General features: G+C 30.6%; 1 protein-coding gene across 1 annotated transcript; it reads right to left on the bottom strand.

Annotated features, from left to right (window-relative positions):
• Positions 1–12,597: 12,597 nt before the first annotated feature.
• Positions 12,598–25,118, bottom strand: LOC116774901 (muscle segmentation homeobox-like). The gene is made up of 3 exons (XM_032667682.2): positions 24,055–25,118; positions 13,407–13,591; positions 12,598–13,205 (listed from the first exon to the last, which is right to left on the bottom strand). The coding sequence occupies exons 1-3, from the start codon at positions 24,611–24,613 to the stop codon at positions 12,972–12,974; spliced, it is 978 nt and encodes a 325-aa protein (XP_032523573.2). The 5' UTR covers positions 24,614–25,118; the 3' UTR covers positions 12,598–12,971.
• Between the last annotated feature and the right edge of the window lie 237 nt (positions 25,119–25,355).

The following is a 25,355-nucleotide window of genomic DNA, read 5'->3' on the forward strand; positions in this document are numbered from 1 at the left end:
GCAACATTAATACGAGTAAGATCACATATAATGGAATTATTTACATTGTATATAAGATTCCAAATGGTTTCCTGTTAACCGACATTAGATAAAGTTAGTATTCGTTCACTAAAATATCCAAGAATCGGACCCAGAATAGTCTCACAGAAGCATTTTAAAGTGTAGTCTCCAATAAACAACATATTTTAGACACTCCATTGCTAAACACGAGTTTAATCCGTGTGAAACATCGTAATACCTCACGCATATCTACACACAAAAAAAAATTAACACCTCACAGGTACTTAAAGTACAATGACTTGTCAGGATACATCTCTATTGATAAAATTTGTCTCCAAACAAAGCTAGGATCTCTGTGTTATAATACGAAAACCATCGACTTGCCATTGTTGTATGAAAAGTCAAAATTTTATAGAAGATTTCGCACTGCGTTGGCGTATCTGACAGAAATGTTGTAAGTCAATATTTTATAAAATAAATCAAAATAATATCGATCAAAACATATGTGATCAAAGTTTAATATATGATTGTAGTCGATGCATCGTTTAAAATAAAAAAAATACTTTTAAAGCCATTACTAAGAGTAGGTTCTCAGATTCATAGTTTAATGATCACATATTTTATGCTTATAATGTAGTATTAAGTATAAAAATACTAATTATCTGAATTTAAAAAAAAAACAAAAAGGATAATTACTGGCTGAATACAAGAAAAAACTAACAATTTTATTTAGTTAATAGAAAATCATAATTGTCGACTTACCACCCACGGTCTTGAGGTGTTTAACAAAAGTGATATATCCGATTGTTTAAATAAAAGCCATGTTTGTGAGTGACAGTGTACCAGAGGCTGGTAACAATGAGCCAATCAAACACAAAGACCGTCAAATGTCACTCAATATGGAATACAAATGTCATATTTAACAAACAATCTGAAAAAATATATTTTAGTTAAATACTTATATATTTTATATACATTGGAAAAAATATATATATCACTGGTCGGGTTCATTAAGGTGACAAAACCATGTGACAATGCTTGGCTGTTTGTCTGTGGCTTAATCTCGGTTACGGCTTAATCGAATTCCGTGAGTTTCCACATACTAGGCTGCAACAATTACATTTATAGTAGAGTTCATTATAGAGTTTTCTTTCAATTTCTATCGATTCATAATTAACAAAAATGTTGCTCATTAAATGAACTTTAAAATATTTCTTTATTATTTCAATAATTCAAAATATATTTCTTTTTTTGGAGAACTATTTCATAAACGCAGGAAAATTTTCATTTAATAGCATCCCTATAAAATTACCGAGTCAAGGGCGTCACTTAAAAAAATAAACACTACGTGAATAGACTATAAAGACAAAATTATACCATTATTAGATGGCTGTAAAATAAATCATTCCCATCCATTGAATGGCGTCTAAAACAAACGCCCACCTCTGGCTTGGAATGGCTTTCGTTGATGTTTTACGATATACAAGTTAACAATAAGCTCCCGCGGACCGCTGCTAAGTCAATTATTTGAACAAAAGCCGGATGATTGACTTACATACACTCGCAGAGACACCGAGCGAAACTATAAAGGATTATATTATAATCCTTTTACTTGTGAAATGACTACTTTTGTGGAATATCAATGTAATTCCGATTTTAGTTATAACTTTTGAGAATTATTTCACGCCATACACATTATAGATTCATTTTAAAATGAAATTGTTGTGTTAAATGATTCTACGTCGACGATTGTTCTTGAAGAATATGTTTTTTGTGTCAAAAAGGTTTCAAATTACCAACGACGTTATATTAAAATAATATAATATTAATCTTAAAAAAGTATATATTTTTCAAAAATATATTAATTAATTGCAATTCTCATGTTATAAGTAATAAAGCCGACATATTATATGTCGAACTGCTATTAACATTTCCACAGTATTTTCACACATTCCATATATATATTTTTTTACAATAACAACCGTTACAATACTCCCCTGTTTTGTATTGAATTTAATTAATTGCACTAACAGACGGTTAACCGGAGTTATTTGATATAATAAAACCATGCCTTAGAGATATTACACATGTTTTTTATCAACAAAATATGTATGGCGTTATCATTTCTGAAAGAATGCATTAATTATTTATATTTTTATGATATTAATTAATGTCTAACGTAAACGACAACGCTTCCCTTTGTCATTTCTTTTGACGTTTGCTTTGTCAAAAATGACAAATGTGTCATGAATAAGTAGAGACATTGACTTTGGTACATTCAACATAATATGTTTTTGAGTTAAACATTCGAACAAATTTGAAATATATTTTCAAATAAACGATATAGGTGTATAGGTCATATATTAAAATTAAATTTGTATTTCAAATGTGAAGTTTAATAACATGCGACATTGGCAGAATACATCTTGCGCGCTCAAAGAAGTGAATGGAATTCATATGTTTTAAAAGCTTCATTTTGATGGTTATATAGTTACGTAAGTTCGTATAATAATGTTTTAAACAATAAAACGATGTTGAGTCAATTAAAAATCTCCAAAGTATTGTTTTTCAGTTGAACATTCCAGTCTTGCTGTGTCGATGAACTTTTCTAACTATTTAAAATTTAATTCACTTACGTATGTGTTCACAAATTATTCGAAAGTTAACCTAAATACTGACAGTATCAAAGTATTTTGATTTAATTATTACTGAAGTAAGAGCGTACTAGACGCAAAGACTATATTTGTATAAATGTCACTGAACAATCGGTTCGAAATAAATTTTAAAAAATGAAAACTGGATAAAATATGCCCGAAACCAATTTAATCCAGCAAAAACCAGGCCTGCACCCACTATTGTAACATGTAAAAATGGTACCAATTTATATTTATAATCAATAAAATGGTCCAATACATTTAACATAACTCAGTTAGCAAAAAACAGCAATCGTACATTTATAGTAAATACGTTAAAATTTAATTTGTCTACTCGCCTAATTAATGAGCCGTCCAACGAATGCTGATATGACCTTAATCATTAAAGGGCTGGACCGGTAACGAGTCTCGATATCTTCTTGCATGGCAACTTTTTATTCAAATCCTCCAACTCTGTCTAACACGTGCTGAAAACATATTCTCGTCTCCTTCACAGGTAATTTACACCAAAGGTATACAGTAGCGATGGCAGAAATTAGTTAACCACGGCCTCGTTTACTTGTCAAGCCGCAGGTGATTTTTTAATTGCAAGGTTTAACTCCTTTTTTTTTCCTCTGTTTCTGCGACACAGTTGTAAATAAAACACTTTTATTGAGCTCATATAAAAAGAGATAAGCAAAAAGTTCAGCCGATAAAATTTTATTTTTCGAGTGAATTTTTTTTTTTTAATATTCAATTAAAGTTCGCATTTCGTCTGTTTAATTTGGACTTTGATTATATTATTTTTTGAAGTGACATATTTTAAGAAGGTTTTAATTTAATATATACAGTATTTAACAACGCTTTTCAAATCGTTGAAATCACAAAAAGGGTTGTTAAGTTGCAACTGTTTACTTATCGGTCACATAAATGTCACTTGATCGTTAATTACAGTAATAAAACATGTCAGAAAAAAAACGATTAATCACTGTCAACAATAATTATAAACAAAAACATATGATATAGCGTCAAAATCATAAAAAAAGCAGGGCTGCGAATGGAAACGAATTTCAAATTAAAATTTGTTAAGCGATAACCAACCGACGCTCGGCCGTTTATCGGCTACTAAATTAAACTGAGTAAGAACTTACTTACGCCTTACCACGAGCTTACATCGTAATACTACACACGGAGAGTTTTTTTTTAAACTTCGTTAATACTATCGTGTGCTACCATTTATGAACGAAATACTAATAACTCAAAACGGATCGTTTGTGGAGTTACGACGAATACCGAAAGATCTTTTATATACGGTACTATAATCGTACTGATATCACAACTCAAAAATACCCGAAAATATATTCAACACATTCTTTTTTGGTCTAATAAATAATATTGGACTAAGCCGATGTAAATTAAATACAGTTAACTTTTAGCAGCTATCGTTATCGCTGATTAACTGATAAAACGTTTATTGTATGCAACTATGGCAATTAAAAATTAAAATTATGAAAACTTTTAAACTGTAGGTCATGGTAATAATGTAAATGTTAGGAGTCCCTGATAACAAAAACGACAAGCCTTTAATACACGAACATGTAATTAGTTCAAAAAAAAAAAAAAAACAAAGTATTAAAATGAGTTCAACGACCCCGACAAATTATTGTTGAAAGTATTTGTTATTTTTAATGCAATTCATTGATGTTATCCAAGACTTATTAGTTAATGAGCTAGTTTAAAATATTATATTTGTTGGTCATACGAAAGATTACGTAAGAAATATTATAAATAGAGAGAGTATTTAGAAGTATTATAACTTATAGAATATACTAAAGAGTTTGATATATCTCGCCTGGTTCAGTTGTTTCGGAGATATTAAAACAAAAAAAAAATCAACTAATAAAAGGAAACATCGACCAGGAAATCTATGCTTCGACACACAGAAATACATATTGCCCCAATTCAAGACTTATCAACTAAAGATCTCATGAAAAACAGGACGACATGTTGTCCTATGGAAAGGCAAATCAGTATGAAAAAATCACATCGAGGATCATAAATACGTATAAAAATAAGACTCTTATTAACAATTCCAATAGTCCAATTAAAAAAACACACATAAGAAATAATAAAATGATAGTTTTACGGCCCGACCCCGACCCCCTTATCTTTAAATAAACCTATATAAAAACTGTGTGACTTTATGAATTTCTCCACAGCCTAATTGTTATGTCGACTGTACGTAAGATAACCCCAAATTGTAGAGCTAACAATGTATAGACAATGCGCCAAAATAAAGAAATAATTTAATATTAATTTCATTTATAATAAATATTATTAATAAAAACGACGACTATTCATATTTTATATAATGACCAGTTTTGTTAAATTTTATTTTTTTTTACATAACAATATATTTATATAATATTACAAAAAATGCTTATATGTTCATTAAAAGTAAAAACAAAGTACCTACTGATTAATTCATATCAATTGATGATGAATGATTAAAAAAAAAAACAATGTCTCCTCTATTATTTTCATAGCTCTGTGAATCTCTCGATACATACTTCGTTTCGTAGAAGGCCCGATATTTGATAGTGTTATCTGTAAGGCGCTGGCTGGTCTGAGGCAATTTTGATAATTATTTAATTTATTGGCAGATTTGATATAGTCCTAATTATACCGCTACCTCACTTCGCCTCCAACACGTTTTGTGAGCCGCGGTTTTTATGTTTGAATATTTTATGTCCCATATTCATTTGATCTCACCAAACTTTATGTTTCTCTATATTTATGCTTCTTTAAATATGTCAGTGACAAACGAACATACACTTTCTACTTTCCAGTATACTTCATTGTCATAAAATCATCATTCTTATCTCAATATAAGAAATAACAATAAACATAAATTGTGATTTAAGTTAAGAGTGATTTAAAATTCCCTTACTTAGTGTACATTATAATTAAAATCTAATATAAAAATCTCGTTTTCAGTTCTTTGATAAAATATTGCGTGTGTATTAAATAAATTTTATTAGTAAATTTATTATATACAAATTTAATATAACATAATATTCGTGGTCATAAAACGAATGCGGAGTCACATTAAGATACTACATAATACATATCTCAGTAGAAAAAGACGACACAGAAAATATATATAATATGTGCCATAAATTAGAATAAATTACAAAAACGTCTCGGATTTCTTACAAATTGGTCCCAAATCTAGTTTACGGTTCATTAAACCAAGATGAGAACTTATATTTGAGTTAATTGATTCAAACTGTCGCTACCAGAAAATGTCGGATAGAGGCGACCAAATAAACTGTCCTAAAGGTTCATCTACATCTACTACATTGATGTAGATCTGTTTGTTTGTTTGTTTATCACACGAATGCAGTATTCTAAGTCAGAACGTTCCATTTAAATTGGCAAGCAAAGGCACCGGTGGAAACATAACTATAATTTTTATACGACTGTATTAATTGGTTTTAAAGATCAATTTAATTAAGGCATTGTGTATTAATTGAGATATTGAATTTTTAATTGAGGCGATGCTTGCGAATGTTTTCCTTTTATCTTGGCTTATATCAGAAAATACTGTTGATTTTGCCTTAACTTTATAATACACTTCATTTTTTATATATTTAAAACTAGGTATATATATACCGCAATTCACTTCGTTGTATCCAAGCCCTTAGCGTTTCTTAAAACCTGTCCGTCTAATTAAAAATCATTTACATAAATTTATTTAATTCTTATCATCTGGTGGATAGAAGATTGCTCTTAAAGCACACTTATATTTTAACTCAAAGAACAAGTTAATTTTATTTCATTAGAAAAATAAAACTAATCAAATAATCACAAAATATTACTTAATAAGTATATTTGTATCGAAACAGTGAATGAATCTTTCATTATTAAAAATCCATAATATCAAATTAATATTATATTGATGTCCAGTAATAAAAAAAAAGAACTTGAGCTTATAAATTAAATAGTTGTAGTCACTTAAGTGTTAGTAAAATAACAATAAAATTCTTACACGCCACAGAATTACGTAAAAATGGCTCGGTTTGAGAGACGTGTACCATAGTTCACGGCGCGGGCGATCGTAAAATTTTACTATCCAATTTTATGTTTGTTCAACCCTATATTGGTGAACCGCTCTGATTGCTATACCGAAAGCGTGTAAAGCCTGGGGAGTAACGCAGCTTAAAAATATATTCAAGAAAAAATACTAGTTATTAAAATAATTTATTACTATGATGTTATAACAATCTGACGTCACAAAGTCACATTTGAATATTTTATTTTCTTTTGGCAAAAACGACCAATGAAATCTCAATCACCTTATTGATAGATGCTGCATTGCAAAAAGAATATTTTAATAGCCATAAAAAAACAAATGAATTTCCGAAGTTTTCTATAAATTGAATACAAGAAAGTATTTAAAAGCTTGTCACTTATTTTGTGAAAAATCATGCCAATGATACCCTTGGAAGTACTTTTCTACCTCCAATTCCTACAGATGAAGCTCTCGTCTAGAAACTCACATGAGTTGTCTAAACTACAGTAATATAAAAAATTCCTCCTGTGATACAACAAAATATAGCTTTCATATATCTATAGCACCGGCTGTGGCATTAACACCAGCCTTAAAAGCGGTCAAATCGACGCTCAGGCTCTCAAAGAGACCGAAAGGCATTATCAAAACGTCGGACGTGCTGAGGCTTTCAAATGTAAAGTTTAGCCTCCTTTTAATGACTCTGGTTTGTTTTGTATATTTATGATCTAATTAATTATATTTTCATTGTGTCCTGCTTAATATTTCTTTCTTTATTATATATAAATTTATATGCGATTATAATATTTTTTATGTATGTTTTGTTTTAAATTATATATTTTTATTTATCAGAGACTTTACTTCTTCACTTCAGTCTTCATGATTTGTGAAACGATAATCATCTTATAGTTATACAGGCATATTTTTAAACTATCCTATAGTTATTGATAGTAAGCAAAGAAACAAAATTTAGTTTTAAAAAAACTTATGACACATTTAATGCAACAAAATGTCCTAGTCCCTTATATATTATACGTTATGAATCGCGTCCCACTCAAGCTAAGATGGACAATATCGGACGGTCATTACAATTTCTAATATAGAAATATGTCAAAGTTCATTCAGTAACAAATATATCATAGCAATCAAATACAATAGCGATCAAATCATTCATCTCAACTCATTCATACATTCATTCATTCGTCCTGAAAATAGCTTTATCGGAGGAAGTCATAAAACACTCATCAGTATCAATACCATTCGATGTATCTCATAAACACTAACCTTAACACGTGTCCGCTTCACCATACTACATACGCTGCGTTTCCAGTTAGCCATTCATAAATAACCTCACATGATACTTTCAACTTATCTATATTAATGATAAACAACGAACGTATCGTATGTGGTGTAACGCTGCGGACTCGTCTTAAGATATATACAAGATATTCAGATAATATTTATTTCTTTAATTGGCATGATATATGACATCAATCACTTTCGTATAACAACAATACAACGTGCATCTTTATTACGTACAATAACATGATAATTAATAATAAAAATATATGCAATTAACACAAATATTGACATTCTATCATATAAGATAAGTTATCTAAACGCGTCTTTTACTGGATATTAAATGTAACTATAATTATTATGTCCTAACCAATATATAATCGTTGGCGTTAATTATCGTACGTGTTTATATGAAGACAGATTATATGTTTGCGTTTGTATCACTCGGTTATAGTCTAGTATGTTTTATCATACGGCTATTTACATATAGGACTAATTCAGAACATATATAACCCGTGTATGTACAATGAAGTTTTTAATTTGAAACTTTAAAAAATATTGTTTTTTTTTTACATTCAAGTACTTTGATATCATGTGATAAATTATGTTAATTTAAAGTTATTTCACTGTTCCTCTGAATGTTGACTAGTGGTAGGAATATATAATTATATTACTAGTGTAATTTTTCTTTTATGTTCGAATGAATGAATGATAAGAATGAGTGAACCGTATGTATCATTCGGCACACCGCCAGCTAAACACAATTATATTCGTTTCGGTCGCCCAGGAATGACTCCCCAGTTGACAGATCACTGTACGTTTCATTTCGTGAGCGCTTGGATTGCATCTAATAAGCGTACCTTAAAGCTATTTTACACTTGTTACACATGATAAGGTTATCGTAAATCATTTTTAAGTTAGAAAATAATGAAAAACCATTAGATTTTTATCATACCTAAGCGATGTAAATTTTTTTCTGATTATGGATTCAAAAATATAACTAACATAGTAAAATTTATATAATCAAAGCTATACATATATCTAATATAACCGCATGTAATATATATTAAAAACAAATATGAGTGTAATGAGCACTTAATACGTAACATTTCAGCGCCCGCACAAAGTCAATCATTGTGCCCTGAAAATTAACATGCACGCATCATTAAATTGATGTATACTATCAATTAACAACAACCGCATCAAATTAATACAAGCATTTTAAATTATATAATTAAAAACAGGGATCAATTACGTATAAATGTACCGTCAGCGGACATTTGATGGTAATGACGCGTACATGTAATTTGTTTGTGCTTAAGATTTCAATTAATTATAAAAGTTGGATTATTTAAGGAGATTACGTCATTTATTTTACTCCAGCGGACTTGTTACATTTATCTTTTATCGTTTCTTTCTTTCTTATGTATTTGTTTTTATTGATCTCGACGTGTCATACCTACTAAATCAACTATTCCTACGATTTTGTTTCCCGAACCTGAGACCTGAGTGGAGTGATTACGTCATATATATATACCTAGCTATTGTACAAATATTTTCTGTCTAGTCATAGTACTTCAGTAATACAATATCAGTTTCATTTTAAAATATATGTGTGTAGGTTAAATTAGTCTACATATTATTCTTCTATAAAATGTGTCATACAAATTAGTTCAGGCTCGAATACTGAATTGTTGAAGCAACGTGACTTATTATTCCGGGTGTTTCAGGTTAGTGTTCTGGTAGTGCCGATTGAAATTAATTATTACCTTAATATTACTAGGACTTGCGCTTTAAATACATAATTATAGAAAATAAGTTGGTGAGTTAAAATGTAACAAACATATAAACATACATAATATATTAATATCAGTGAAAGAAAATGCCGAGAACGCATTTAATTTAAGACAGGATCACTGTAGTATCTCCGGATAAACAAGTTCTCAATTAACTTTGAAAACCGACAAATTTATAATACGTATAACTTCTTCATTCATTTAAAAAATTCATATATTGTGATTAACATTCGTTCAATTAAATACGTATTTGTTTAATTCATAATGTTTCATTTGGTTTAGAATTCACGCTTTATATTTTATTTTATTATTATTATTTTATATGTATAACTTTGAATTCCTGTTTTTACACATTGACACGTTATTAATTTTGAATTCTATTTTCAAGATAACTATGATATTTAAATAATACTCAATGAACAATTTTAATGTGTTATACGCATTTGAACAAATTCAATAACTTTACCTATCTTAATGGCTGACATGAAGAACCGAAGCGATCTGAATGACATGAAAACATGAAAAGGTTAATTTAATATTTATGAAATACATTTTGTATCTAAATAATAGTGTTTTCATCTATTTTAAATATGCAATTTTTTCTTTACTTTAGGCAAACAAATATACAAAACGTGTTCACATTTTATTTTTATCCAAAAGATACAGATGATAAAACATTTCGTTTGGACGCAAAAAGTTTTAATATAAATAATTAAAAAATATAAAAGAAACTAAATAGCATATTCTATTAAGTGTTTCAACTTAATTATTAAAAGAATAATAAAGATTATAACCTAGTTCGTAATATTTCAAGCCTTTGGAACAACCAATAACTTTATTGATTAAAATTAATAAAATCAATTGGTGAAGAACTTATTTTATCATTTGACTTATATAATTTCAATTTAAATCATATTACAGATTATGTTTTAATAAATAGGACATCGCCGCTGTAGGTAAAATATGAGTTGTGATAAAAATTGTTTTTGATGGCCGATTTAGAACCAAAGTTCATATACAGGGTGTTACGAAAAATGCAACATCGCTCGGTTGGATAATTTCTAAGTTGTTTATATATCTATCATGAATGATAAACGAATGCCACAATTCAAAATCATAACACACTGTATGTCTCACTATCAGCATTTGACCGACCCCGCTATCATATAATTAAGTTTAATGGGCTTATTTAAATTAGTGCTCAACGGTATGACAAAAACAATTTTATATACAATCAATGTGGCTAATTAAGTGAGAGCATACGAACATATGACCTACATTTATATTTAGATTGATATACAAAGCTGTATACGACTGTATACATCTGTATGTGTCTGTATATGTATGATCAAATGATTGTTAGGTTTAGAGTTCCGCTAAAAATATGTTTCTGCTTATATCAATTATGTTATAAATGGGAAAGTGTTCGTGTCTGTCTGTATGTTTGTGTTTACAGACTAACTCAAAAACAATAATTTTAGTTAGCATGATATTTATTCAACTGTAGTGTAACTAGTTCCCCTTAATCTTATATTGCGTATAATTATCTGTATATATGTAGTTACTACTTGAGTCTATGTTACTATGTTAAACATTTTAATCACCGAAATAATTTTAGTTTAATGGTTTTTAACTAAAATGTTATATTACTTTTTATATAAACTTTGTTATCATCATCATCATCAGCCTATCGGAGCCTACTGCTGGGCAGAGGCCTCTTCTCTCATGGAGAAAGTTAGAGCATTAATCACCATGTTTGCTCAAGGTGAATTGGTGATTACAAACTTATAATTTGAAATCATAATTATTTTATCGTAACTCCGATATACATAACGTTAATTAGTTAACACATTTTTTATATAAAAACTTCTTTATCTCAGCTTCCTTGCAGCTTTTCCTTAAAAAATATACTATTTATTTGACCTTCCTCTTTTAAAAATATAAAGAAAACTCACAAATAAAACAAATGTAAAAGAGGTGTTAATTTTACTACCAAATTATTGTTTAGGTGGCTTTTAAAATAATATCCTTTAATTAAAGATGAGATATGGTGTTTAATTACGTTTAATTTAATTGTATATATATATGGCCTACGTATAATATATATATTTGAATATAAATCGGTTAATCAGAAATTCATCCCATCGTTGGATAAGGCTTCTTTAATGAACATCTTACAGCTTTCAGTGCTTACAAACACCAAATGTGTTATGAAACTGTCAGATGAAGGAATTTATTTTATTTTAATTATTTTGCTAGTATATTTTCTTTTAAAAAATCTTAGTAACGCACGTTAGAAATAAACTTAAACGCTTCCTTGGGAAACCAACATCCCCAAAGACCATATCAGATATCACCAAGGTCAATAACTATAAAGAGCTCACTAACGGACTCTCTAGGAATAGGTTCGTCGTAAATTTGTACGCTGTAGAAGTTGGGACGAGAGTCATAACAGCTAAATATCTCTACAACCTACTAAAAACTTGGACCTGTCCAGAACTGTTTTAAATTTGGTTAGGTAGAGAGAGGAGCTTGTACGGTGGAGGTGAGTGTTTAACGCGCGTTAGACAGGGGCCCCTTAAACCTACACCTGGGTCGCAAGTCCCAGGCACTGTTGAAGCTCCTCTCCCTGCAACGTGATGGACCCGGCACCCGCACGGTGAGTCCATGGAATGCTGAGAGGTTTTCTCTGTCATTTGATATGCTTAAATACATTTAAAACTTTTCAGTTTTTTCTTAAGTAATTAGCATAAAGCCAAATTATCTTCTAATGTTAGGTGTGTTAAATAAAAGTGTCTTTAAGTCTCCACATTTTAATATGTTCACTAGAAATACAAATGTCAATTTACAAATAAAATAATGTTTATTTACAATTTAGGATGCTAGACGTCGGATGTTTTATTATAATTTTTGTACTAAAAAAAAACAATAAAATTTTTAATATACAATTGTTTGGTAATATATATCAGAATATTTTATAAAATAATACAACTTCGTAATCAATAGACTTACGCTATATTTACAATAAACAATATTAAATACAATTAATAATCTAGTTATAATATTAAAGGAAAATAGTTTAATTCCAATTATTAGAAATTAAATTAAGTGTTTTGGATAAGGTCTTTAGGAGGGGATTTTGCAATCCTATTGTTCTTATATATATAATATTCACTGTCCGTTTGTCTGTGTGTTTGGTGATGGGGATCCTGGTGATTGCATGGTCAAGTGCGGCATCATTGGCGGCAAGGGTCTACCCATGAGGTGATGGGGGAAGTACTGCTGTAAGGGATGCGTGTACATGTGATGCGGATGACGAGCAAACTGTGCCATTTTCAACTTTTCTATCTCAGCTTCCTGAACACGTTTTGCTTTCGCCCTACGATTCTGGAACCAGATTTTTACCTGGGGATGGATATATTTAATTAGTTAAGAAAATATCCAATACTTAATTACATTTGTCTTAATATAATGATAACGATTATTGAATTTGTATTTTTAAACCAACCGAACAATAAATAGGTAGGTAGAGAATTATGTTTTATAAAACCGCTGGCATCTTATGCGAGAAGTTTAAGATAATAATTAATTTCAATTAAAACTAACCTGAGTCTCTGACAGGCCGAGTGACGAAGAGAATTCCGCTCGCTCAGCAATGCTCAGATATTGCTTATCCACAAACTTGCTCTCCAGAGCACGTAATTGTTGTGCTGTGAACGGTGTCCGCGGCTTGCGATTCGGCTTGTGCTTACGCAAATTGCACTTCAACTTGGGCGGCTCTCCGTTTGCATCTGTCGAAATAAACATCGTTAAAATAAAATAATACCATTATAAAAATATTAAATGACATAACTGTCGTGTAACATACAACATATAAGTTGATTTGAAATTATAATACGCGCTATTAGTTTATTACAACAGAGATTGTAATCAATAAATCGCAGTTCAATATAACCATCAATAAATCACTAATAATTGTTGTTTATTTGTTGTAACTTATTTGTTGGCTTGTACAGTTTGCGGTGTATGTCTTATAAGGCAGCCATATTAAATGAAAGCCTACATCTCAATAAGCGAAGGATCTCGAGGAATGCAGAAACGTTCGGTAATAAATCGGACATAAAACAAAGAACGTATCACAGATAACATCTAAATGATATTATTTATATTTATACATGAAATATAATTAATACGAAATAATTATATATATGTGTGTATATTTTATTATATTTTTATTATGTTGTATAAAACCACATATATATTTGTTAGATTTATTCCACATAAATAGTTACAGATTCATGACAGCAAGTTTAGTACGACCTTTATGACGCTATGAAGCGATTACTTGATTTAATTAATTAGGAGTTATCAGCTAATGGTGGTAACAAACAGATAAACACATTGACGCAGCCTCATTCATAAGTTGACGTACAGCGAAGGTTAGCTCTGATTAATAAGGTCACGTATAAGAAAACTTCAATACTAGCGACATTTGTACTAATCTAATAAAATTATTTACTAAAAACTACTTAAAATAGCTTCGTTTGAGCAATAAATAGTAATACAATAAAATTACTATGAAGTTTCGTGATACATACGTATGTATAAGTTTGAATTCTAAACTTTAGAAGGTATAGATGGATTTGTGATATAACATCAATCATCATAGCCCGGCTTTGTCATAGATCTTCCGATTTTTAACAAAGAATATTTAGTCCTTGCAATGATCAAATACAAAACTTTGCCCAAAACGATCTGTAACCTATTGCGTGATTTACAAACACACACAATTCACATTAACATTATTAAACAGTCATTATTACATTGATAAATACTTAACAAATGTTTACAATTTCAACATATTAATCCTGTTGTCAAACACGACTCGCTTAGCAGCTAATGGCCCACAAAGGCTGGTTAAAGTAAATTATGTGACAACCAAAGTTCGAGTATTAATGTCGTGTAACGTGTAAGGCGGATGTCAAAGCTGTGCTGAAAATAAAAATAAAGCCACCTGCACACCAGCGACGGGAACGTCGAGCAGATGATATATAACAATGTCCATGGACATCTACAATAAATATATACACTGTGAGAATTCTTTAATTGTCGCAAATTCGAAAACTTTCGAACATGTGTAGAATTCCTTATGTCTGAGTTTAAATTCATTTAAGAGATGCAGTGTTTCACATTTAATTGTTTGAGATAGTATGCAGATGGCGAGTGTATTATATTTTAGCGTTGAAAGAATTACGATACGTTTTAAAACGCGTCTATTGTTGGACATTCTTGATTTATCACCGAATATTTGGGATGTCACATTAGTTAAATTGACGGCTTAAATTCCTGTGCTGTACGTATTTCAATATAAAGAAGGCCGCTTCATAATAAATCTAACCAAATTCGATATAATACTGGAAGCGTTATAATTTTGTTTAAATTTTATATAGATATCTTTACAATATTAAAATTTTGATATTTAAAGCGAATTATAAAAACTTTCCTATTCGTTGAGAAACTGGATTTAATAATAAAGTCATTAAAACCTAATGAATATAAATATATTTATTTATAGCGAAACATTAATATTGAACAGTAGCAATTAGAAATTTACTATAGTTTTTGATACACTAAGTGAAATTTTCAACCATATATTCAAAATAATATTAAAAAAAATCAAAATTAATAAACATTTGATATATTAACAAACGCTTGTTCCTCTGGGTACGGTGTCATTAATCGTGCAGCACCGGCCGTGTCATTCAGTCTTAATCGAATACGTCTTTTTGTAAATTCTCGCGGTTTTAGTTTTACAATGTCTTAATGAGTTTAAACGATTCAATTATACTGAATATTTGCGAGCTACTTATTTTAAATCTAAACGTCTTTCTCGGCTGTTCTCGATGAACTATAAACTTATCATCAACCTCGTCGCGTACCTAATAGTGATCACTCCTGCCATAAATATACTATTAGCATCTATAAAGATCGTATATGTATATCTATAAAAACAGAACGATACGAAAACAGTATTTTGTTTTTATTAATATCACCCAACAATAAATTGTATATGGGTTCTGTAGATAAAAATCTGTTAAAAATAATTAAGGACTACCGAAAGCGCCATATTTATTGGACGATCAAAAGAAATGGCACAAGCAGCCATTCATCAGGGAGAAACGTTTTATCTGGCCATGGAATACGCGGAAGTCGTTAATAGATTCCTTTTATACACGTACTGTAATGATACTACATACATTTGAATAAAGAATATATTGTTATTAAGTATCACGTACTGGATATATTTAAAAAGACAGGCGGATGCCTGAATTTTGTACCATTCACCATGCGAGTTGGAAGCGAGTAAACTTATACATATTATTGGTATTAACAACATTTATATGATATTCAAATTAATATATATATTGTTGGTTAGTTATTATACTATCCGTACCCCGCTGGTTCCGGGGCCACAAACATTTGACTATTTAAGTATAATTTTAACCCAGCAATACAAATAGCTCTTTTCAATGGCACATTAGTACTTGGCTATTCTCCAGCTCACGACACCGACCTGTCCAGGACAAAATGTAAAATTCAGTTGAATTACTCAAACTGAACTAGATTTATAGGTATCGAGACTGTCCTGTCGAACAACCAAAAAGCTCATATGAATCTTTTTTCTCCCGCGTCGATATATTTCACGTTTATTTCAAGCACAGTGCTTAATTAAATCTTTAAACGGGCTTGTCAGACAACTATTTTTGCTGTCTGTACACAAATAAATCGCTTTGGTTGCGCGGTAATTGATTGGGAATGCTTCTATAATTAGGAGCGCAACTTACAACTGACTTATAACAGATCTGAGCTATAACAATACAGTAAACTTATAAACAATTTGAGCTATAAAATATACTAATGCAACATTTTAAGTTACTGTTACAAATGTATGGACAATGTTGTTTCAATAAAAAAAAATAACTTTACTTATTTCAAACTCCAGACAAACAAAAAGATATAATATTATTCACCAATGATTTTTATAGATTTAGTGAAACGGACATACCTTGGAAAATAAATTTTTTTTACTGTGTACATTAATTATTGTGTACGTTATGCTTACTCCATGTTTGCTCACACTGCATACGGAGCGTTAACAGTTTTATACTCATAAATCATTTCACATTATAGTATTAATATAGGCTATTGAAAAAGGTACAGGAAACGCTTCGTATGTAGTAACCATAGGAACTTGTGCTAAGTATGTAGAAAATTAGTCGAAATACTAAATAAAACTTTAATGTTTGAATGCCATACACCTTTAGTACAATACTTTTATAATTCCTTCCATAAATCCCTGCTACTTATAGTCCCTCACATATCATTTTATTAAATAACAAATAAATTATATTTTTCCTATACTATTTATTACATATAAATACAAACAAGGAAAACGGATGCAAAACTCAATTAATTATATATTAAATTTTAATTAGAATATTGATAAGGTTGTTAAAAACAATAATTTATAGATTTATTTATATCGATCATACGATATTCTAGATATAAACCTTAAATTGTTCAATTTTTACTTTATTATATGTTCATAGAAACAAGAATTTGATTTTATTAATCTTAATAAAAATTCAAATCAGTTAAGGAGTTTTTTGCGTGATTAAGATACAAGCACACACTTTACGATGATATGACAAATAAAGGTATATTATCAATTAATGATAATTTGATGAAGAGTTGATCTCAGCGGGGCTTCCCCTCCCAGGCTGAATTATGTTTTAGAACGATAATAAAAAAAAAACATCAAAGAATCTCTGGTATTATTATAAAAATTATACCTTACTAAACTTTAAGGTATAGGCACTTCTAAATTATCAGACAACACACTAAAGTAAAGCCTTAATGGAACTTACGAAAAATGTGACACGTTTAAATCAGGCTTAATATGTTAATAGAAAATTAAATAACCATATAAAAAATTTATTGCAAAATAAATTTTGTTTATGGCGATCAACAACAAGATTTCAAGTGATTTAAATCGGAGAGAATAAAGCTATACGATAAATTCATTTAATTAAACAGCCACTATCGAATGCCATAAACATATTTTTTCGCCACAAACGGCTGTAAATAGCGGCATTAAAATTAGCCATAATACAGCACAAAACATCTTGACAGTACAAGGAGTGTATTCTAAAAGCATTAGCGGATTTATCGCCGCTCCCAAAATGAATATTAAAATTTTGTTTCCAAGAAACCTGTCATAATTTACGATCCGAACACAATGCCTCGACCCGATGACAAATTAACGAATACGATACGGACGATTATTATAATTGTTACAGAAATATATCACATGTTACATAATAAGCCGACTTGTTTACAGACATCGAATTTAAATGTTTTAAATATTAATTATTTCGTAAATTAAATTGAGTTATTTAGTTTAATGTGAAGTTTACAAGGAACAGAAGCGATAGAGATGGCTGGTAAATCTGTTAATATTTTACATAATGGCATTTGTAGTGACGTCTTTATCTATAACTCATCTCGGTTCTAGTGAAGAAGCAATTAGTTTCGTCAGCCAATATTAATGTTATATAGATTATTATCTAACATTTAAATTTCATAACGGTTCGATTCTCGTGAATTCGCTTATCTATGTTAATGATGTAGACTGAGCTTAATTTATTCAATGATTATGAGAAAACAAATTTTTATAAGTCGATTTTTAGCAAACGAATTTGAAATATTCTTCTTGAACTTTATAGCGATTAAAAAATAATTAAAACTTAATTAGCATAACGCAAATATGATTTACAAACCATGAAATAATTGAATTTCAATAAAATAAACAAAATTGGATACAAATGATCATTTATATGCGTTAATACGTTTGAAAAGTGACGGATTTAATCTACGGACTTGTGTCGTGACGGAGTAGAGTTCGCAAAAAAAGAAATATTAGAAGTGCGTGCTTTAGTGGTATTTCTAATTGGTTTCATTCATTAGGAATTAATAAGGAATTTATTGTATTAAACCTCATTAATATGATAACTCATTACTAAAACTATTTTTGGGACGTTTTAATTGCGCAAAATTTATAATCTGTTCGATTCCTCCTTTTCCTACATTCGTTCTTTAGTTCATTCGTTCAGTCTAGTCCTTGCTCGCGGGTGGCATCACGGCTCATTTGTTGAATGGTCAAAGAGCATGCCACTCGTAACTTACTTAACTATTACCCTGACGTACTTAAAATTCGTATTGCAAGAGTTCATTGTCTATAAAACATAGCAGTTCTGCGAACATCTAAAAATATATCCAGCTTCCTTTGTTGTCGACACGCAAAAGTGGACTCTATGTCGATAGCGATAAGGCGATGGGTTACACCAATTACCATGATTGTTTGCGGCCTCTAATTTGCTCTTGCAGGAAGTGCGGATGGCGTGATGGGATCCCACTACCGTATAATCTACACTTGTGATGTTATCTAAAGATTTATTACATTCTGTCATCGCTCGCAAGATGGCAGCACGCGTCAATTGATGCGACGGAATTATCTTTAAGACAATCAATTCTGAACTCTAATAAGTACAACAGGAGAGCAGCATTTGGTACTCAATTTCTATCAACAGAAAGACCTCCCAATGTGCGATTTTAATTTTAATCTAATAGCTACAAATAATAATGAAAAATTAATATAGAAATAAATCCGAGTGTCAGTGAACTTACGACAGCTAATTGACGTGCTTTGAAATGGAATAATAGAATTAATAACGCAATCGAGACATTCGATCGACCGTTTCGCACGCAAACGAATCGATTAATCGCTCGGTTACACCGCCGAAACGGCAGGCGGAGTCGCGCGTCAATAAAATACATGTAAAACTATCGCAGAATGAATTAAAACAGATGGCGAGCCAATTAGGGAAGGCAATCGAGCGAGTATCGAATGAAAAAAGACATCAAAACAAACGAACAAGCTATATTATATTATAACACATAAGTCTTAAGGTATCTATTACATTAGCTGACAACACAGTAATAGGGGCCTCAAGTTGCTAACGAGTGTTTGAGATAAAGTTTACAGTTAACCGATAGACAAATATGGACATATTTATCAGTGAGTTTGCACTTGCATTTATTTGTAATACACCACTAATGAGAAACATATAAAATTAACTATACTCTAATAACATATTTAACATAATACACGTAATGAAAGCAAAGGAATCTATTATTAAGATAAGCGAAAAAAGAAAATACGCTAATCAAATGAATTGAAGCACGTCCATTTTGTATTAGCAATTTAACAACATAATAGTGTATTATGTGAGATCGTAAACAAATAGGAAAATAAGTAATAAAGTAATGACGGTATTAACGCGTGTTTAAGTAAAACAGTAGCAGCCATTGTGATAAGAACGTGAACGGTTTACGTTATGGTGGAATTTCAATACGCGAACAGTATTAATGAAGGCTATATTTCAATTACTGATTTATTATTGGCTGTTCATTGTTACCAAATTACCTTAATTACATAGGAAGATTAAATTGCATACATAGGTATATATTATTTATGTTTCAATGGAAATAATCAGTTTGGTATATATTACATATGGAACGGTGATTTAAAATTATAAAACTTATGTTTATTGAATTTATTTTTTTATTTTTATGATTAATTATTGACGTTTTTATTATCTATGTAATTACCGTCAATGTCAAAGTCATCGGCGGTATATTTAAAATTAGCATTTCGTTAAATTTCGAAACAAATCCTTCACCATTATGTTAATTGATATAAATAAAAGTGTAAAACAAACAGAGCGCATTGGAAGACTAACCAGAACCGCGTAAGGAGATTACAACTACTTGTAAAACTATCGCTTACTTCACCGCCTACCTACCACGAGACACCTTTAACGTCCTGTACTGTATCAATGATAATAATATAAAATCGATATTAATAAATCGATTATTTATATCGCCGGCATCCCACAAATAAAAAGTACAGACAATTACAATTCATTAAGTGATATAAAAAAAAAAACTTTATCCAGTTAATTCTAAATTATTTGTGATAGTGTAGACACGTTTGACATATTTACGACTGTAGAATAAAAGCAAAAAATTATAGTTAATTAGTTGAAAAGTGAAATAAAACTAGTTCGTGACTGCGCGCCATTACTAAACATGGGACTGCCATTGCTATGCTCTTTAGCACTATCGCAAAACAATGCATACATGTTCATTGAAAGTTTGAATATAAATTGCGCCTTATTAATAATTTCCGAACGCATTCTTAATTTCATGACGATTCTGACCTGTCAATGTCATTTAGATGACGCTTTTGATTTTATTACTATTTGACGTTATGTTTTTTTTATGAAGTTTCATAAAGCGATAACGATGATTGGAACTGTTCTGAAATAATCTAATAAGTTTAACGTTATAAACACACGCGAATTTTATTCGAGCATGCTAACAACGATTTATGGAATTGCTAGTTTTTTTTTGCGGTCTGTGAAATCATGGTTTTGGAATTTCGTCGTTGGTACAAATTTTTCCTTTCAACATTAACCGTCGGCTGTTTATAATGATATATGGATTTAATGCTATTATTAAACACAAATATATTTTTATTGTCGCCGTCTTCTAGATTTTAAACATGGAAACGTTGCTCCCAATGGGATTGTTATTTTTTTACTACGTTATGGTTTTTCTATTAAGATAATATTTAATTCTTGTAAGAAAAGTTATATTTTAATATGTATATTGTAAATGAAAATAGAACATGAAAATTTCTCTTTAATAAAGTTTTTAGAATAAACAATAATTGCTTACTTTTTATAAAAACACGTTAAAATACAACTATATTTTTTGGATAAACTATTCCTTCTATACAGTTCGACTATTTTTATTTACAACTAAGATGAAGACGAGATGAAAATTGCTCTCCACTTCCCGTAATCACGGCTTCTTTACAACAAATTTATAATAGTAAGAATATTCGAATATTCGAATGTCGTGGTGGCCTGGAGGTTAAAGGACCGCCTCTCATGCGTGAGGGCGCGGGTTCGAAACCTGGCAAGTACCAATGTGATTTTTCATAGTCATATGTACTTTCTAACAGTATTTAGACGCCACTGACCTGGACTTATAATATCAAATTATAAGTTTGAAATCGCCAACCCATCTTGAGCAAGCTTGGCGATTAATGCTCAAACCTTCACCATGCGAGAAGAGGCTTATGCTCAGCAGTGGGCTTCCGATAGGCTGATGATGATGATGATGAAGAATATTCATAAAAAGGTAGTCATATCCGAAAACCATTGTCTTATTTTTAATAAATCACTACGAAATCATTTTCATAACAACGGATACAGATAATGATAAGGAATATTAATGTTTTTTAATTATATAATTATAAGGAGGTCTTACTTCAATAATTATATTTTATATTTCATCATAATTCACATGATACCATTATTGTAATTAACGTTCGTGACTGTGAGAATATGTTCGATAGAAGTTTTTTTATAAACAAACAGATAAAAAGAAAGTTACCAAACAAAAAAATATATAGTATTAAAATTATTATTCATACTTACATATAAATATTTTTAAATAAAATGTTCTTTATAATATAATTAATTCTGTACACGTTATATAATAATATTAATAGAGCACTTGTGTAACATTTAAATGGGAACACAAGTTTATCACTGGGATCTGTTATTATGCAAAGTCCGCCATGTTTATAAATCCGCCATCTTAAAGATATTGTTTTGGAAGTTGGGATCCGTTATTTGTGTAAGGCTTTGGACCCCAGTTGTAACCCGACCGGTTATAAAGGGTTAAGCGATCTCTGTTTTCACATCGCTCGACATATTTCGGATTTTCCAATAAGATCCGCATACGTTTTAGGTATAAATAAATTAATTCGCTATTTGTTTTTTCTCATTTAAGTATAATTAAGTATTTGAATTTTGGAATGCAGCAATTTATAATTAAATATCGAAAATATATCTGAGATCTGTTAAGATTTGAAACATTTATGACGTAATTTCCAATAGAGGCATTAATGAGATTCTCTCTTTCAATATTTAAAAATATTCGACAAAAAAAAATCCGTTTATGTAAAACGAATACTTAAAATAAAAATAAAAATATTCAATAGTATCAAGAACCTCCCCTTTTTATATCGGTTTAAAATTTGTTGTACGATTGTAACAAACAATAGATATATGTATATGAAATCTGTTATATATCTTTCTGATAATCTTAATTTATTTTAATATAACATTGTACAAACAAAACGCAAGTAGGTGCGCGGTTCTTAACAAAAGAATATTAAGAAAACTTTAAGGTGATATAATAATAATTAGATAAATTAAAATATATTGAAAATATCAATATCATACTGTTCTACTACCCTACTACTACATGGATATATATACAAAGTTATAAAAAATTATATATACATAGTTATGTATATAAGTTTTAAAATTAATATCAAACGCACACTTTATTAATACGCAGACATTAGAGTGACGTAATTGAATGTATTAAGAATTATAATATCGTTAATTTATAATGCATTTATTCATTAACTCGTGCGGATAAATAAATTCATATAGATATTTGAATGTTTCAACACTAATTGTACATTATTATTTGTACCAACTACTAATAAAAAAATTTAAATTTGTACGAAATAACGCGGAATTAATTGCCAAAACTTGCTAATTAATTACAATGTTATGCTCAATTAATTAATATAAGAATATTGTTACGTACAGTATAATTAATAGTGGCGTCCGAGCTGGATCAATACTCAGCGTGGAAAATACATTGTTTATTGTAAGAGAGAAAATATTATATAATTTAATGAACGCGAAAGAAAAGTATCCGTAGAAATGATTGATGACTCCTCGACGAGGCCGTCGGTGTGCGGTGTTCAGTAATATTTATAAGGAATATTACGGGAGACTCAGCTTTTATAATAATTATAGAGGTTTTAATGGAAGTCTCAAGCCGTCATATCGGAGACTGAGTCACCGAGATGTGTATTTTTACAGTTTGAAATATTTGGTCTTAACTAAACTGACGATTATGCTATAGTTTTGGGTTTAAAACGCAGTTAGTAGATATAATAATTGTACCACTACATTGTATGAAATATAATTGACGCTACAGCGATCAGATTGGAATGTTTGAATTTTATTGAACTAACCGGTAATGTGTCCGACAGGGAAGTGTGATTGGAACATCGGTCCGAAGGTTGGCACCACTGAGGGTGGTGCCGGCCAGGTGAGGCTGTGGTAGGCCGCCGCCGCCGCCGCCAACGCGCTGAACGGCGTCGGGCGTATTGGACCCATCCGCTCCTTATCCACTCTCTCATCATCGTCACTCTGAAGACTGTTCTGTAAATCTTCGACATCCACTATCGAGTCCTCTTTCACGGAATCTTCGTACTCTTCGTCCGAGGACGCGGTTACGTTCAGATTGAGCGGCGGCGTCGCGGAAGCCGGTCGCGACAGAGATTTCCCCCCAGGCAGTTCCGGTTGAGAAGCAGGGGACTGTCGTAGCGGAGATTCCGATATCGTCAGATGATGTCTCAACATCTCGGCGGTTTCATTCTGTTTCGTGTCAGCCAATATCGATGCTACGCTGAAACTTATCCTCGAAGCCTTCGGAGGCTCTGTGGCTTCGACGGCACTGCTCTGATACTTGGATACGCTCTGTATCGCCATATTAACTTCTGTATCCTCGAATCTTTGTTTCTTTAACATTGAACGATCGGTCCCATTCACATAACTGGCTCGTGCGATGTACGCATGCGGACGCGGTCGACGGTTGACTGGCTCGTGGAGGAAGGGGTCTCGGCGGCGTAGGTCGGAGGCGTGCCTTCACCAGCCCCACCAGAACTACAAACATCTCTCTCAACCAATCGTCCGTCCGTTACCGAATTGATCGCGGTAGGAGCGATTTAGCACGCTCTTATCTCGTTAGTATCCTTTGTGAGTTGATATTTTTTTTGTTGGAATCAAAACATAATTACCTTTTGTAGGGTCTCGACTCTCGCGTTCTGATCGCACTTTACGTCCGACTATGAAGTATAAAAATATAATGAGATTGTTGCTTGTTAAATCCTTTTGAGAGATCCGGCGCCCTTTATGAGATTAGTTCTGGTTTTGCCTTTTGCTGTAGGTACTCGGACTGTTTGAGGTCCCGTTTCAAATTAGCCCAAATGATTTACAGCCTGTAGTGACATTCGCTTGTGTTATTTATTTATTTTATAATCAATTAGTTCAATTATTCCATTTATTTGTATCTTTTTCCGATATTTTTATTTATTATTCTTGGCTGCCATTGGTTTTATATATTTCGTATGTTAGGCTATATATATATATATATATATATATATATATATATATATAGATGTATCGATATTATTTTATTTTAATTTTCCTTAATAAAACTAAGATAAATAAAATTCGTTTGAAAACAACTAAAACGTTTAGTATGAAACTT

The sequence above is a fragment of the Danaus plexippus genome, chromosome 23, assembly GCF_018135715.1.
Source record: "Danaus plexippus chromosome 23, MEX_DaPlex, whole genome shotgun sequence".
Classification (NCBI taxonomy): domain Eukaryota; kingdom Metazoa; phylum Arthropoda; class Insecta; order Lepidoptera; family Nymphalidae; genus Danaus; species Danaus plexippus.

What these genes read in the sequence shown, in the direction of transcription:
- LOC116774901 (XM_032667682.2), bottom strand. Translation starts at nt 24,613, where the DNA reads ATGTTAAAGAAACAAAGATTCGAGGATACAGAAGTTAATATGGCGATA. An exon ending in CCCTGTCGGACACATTACCG is followed by an intron (nt 13,592 to 24,054) that starts GTTAGTTCAATA and finishes TTATTTCGACAG; the next exon opens with ATGCAAACGGAGAGCCGCCC. An exon ending in TCGGCCTGTCAGAGACTCAG is followed by an intron (nt 13,206 to 13,406) that starts GTTAGTTTTAAT and finishes ATCCATCCCCAG; the next exon opens with GTAAAAATCTGGTTCCAGAA.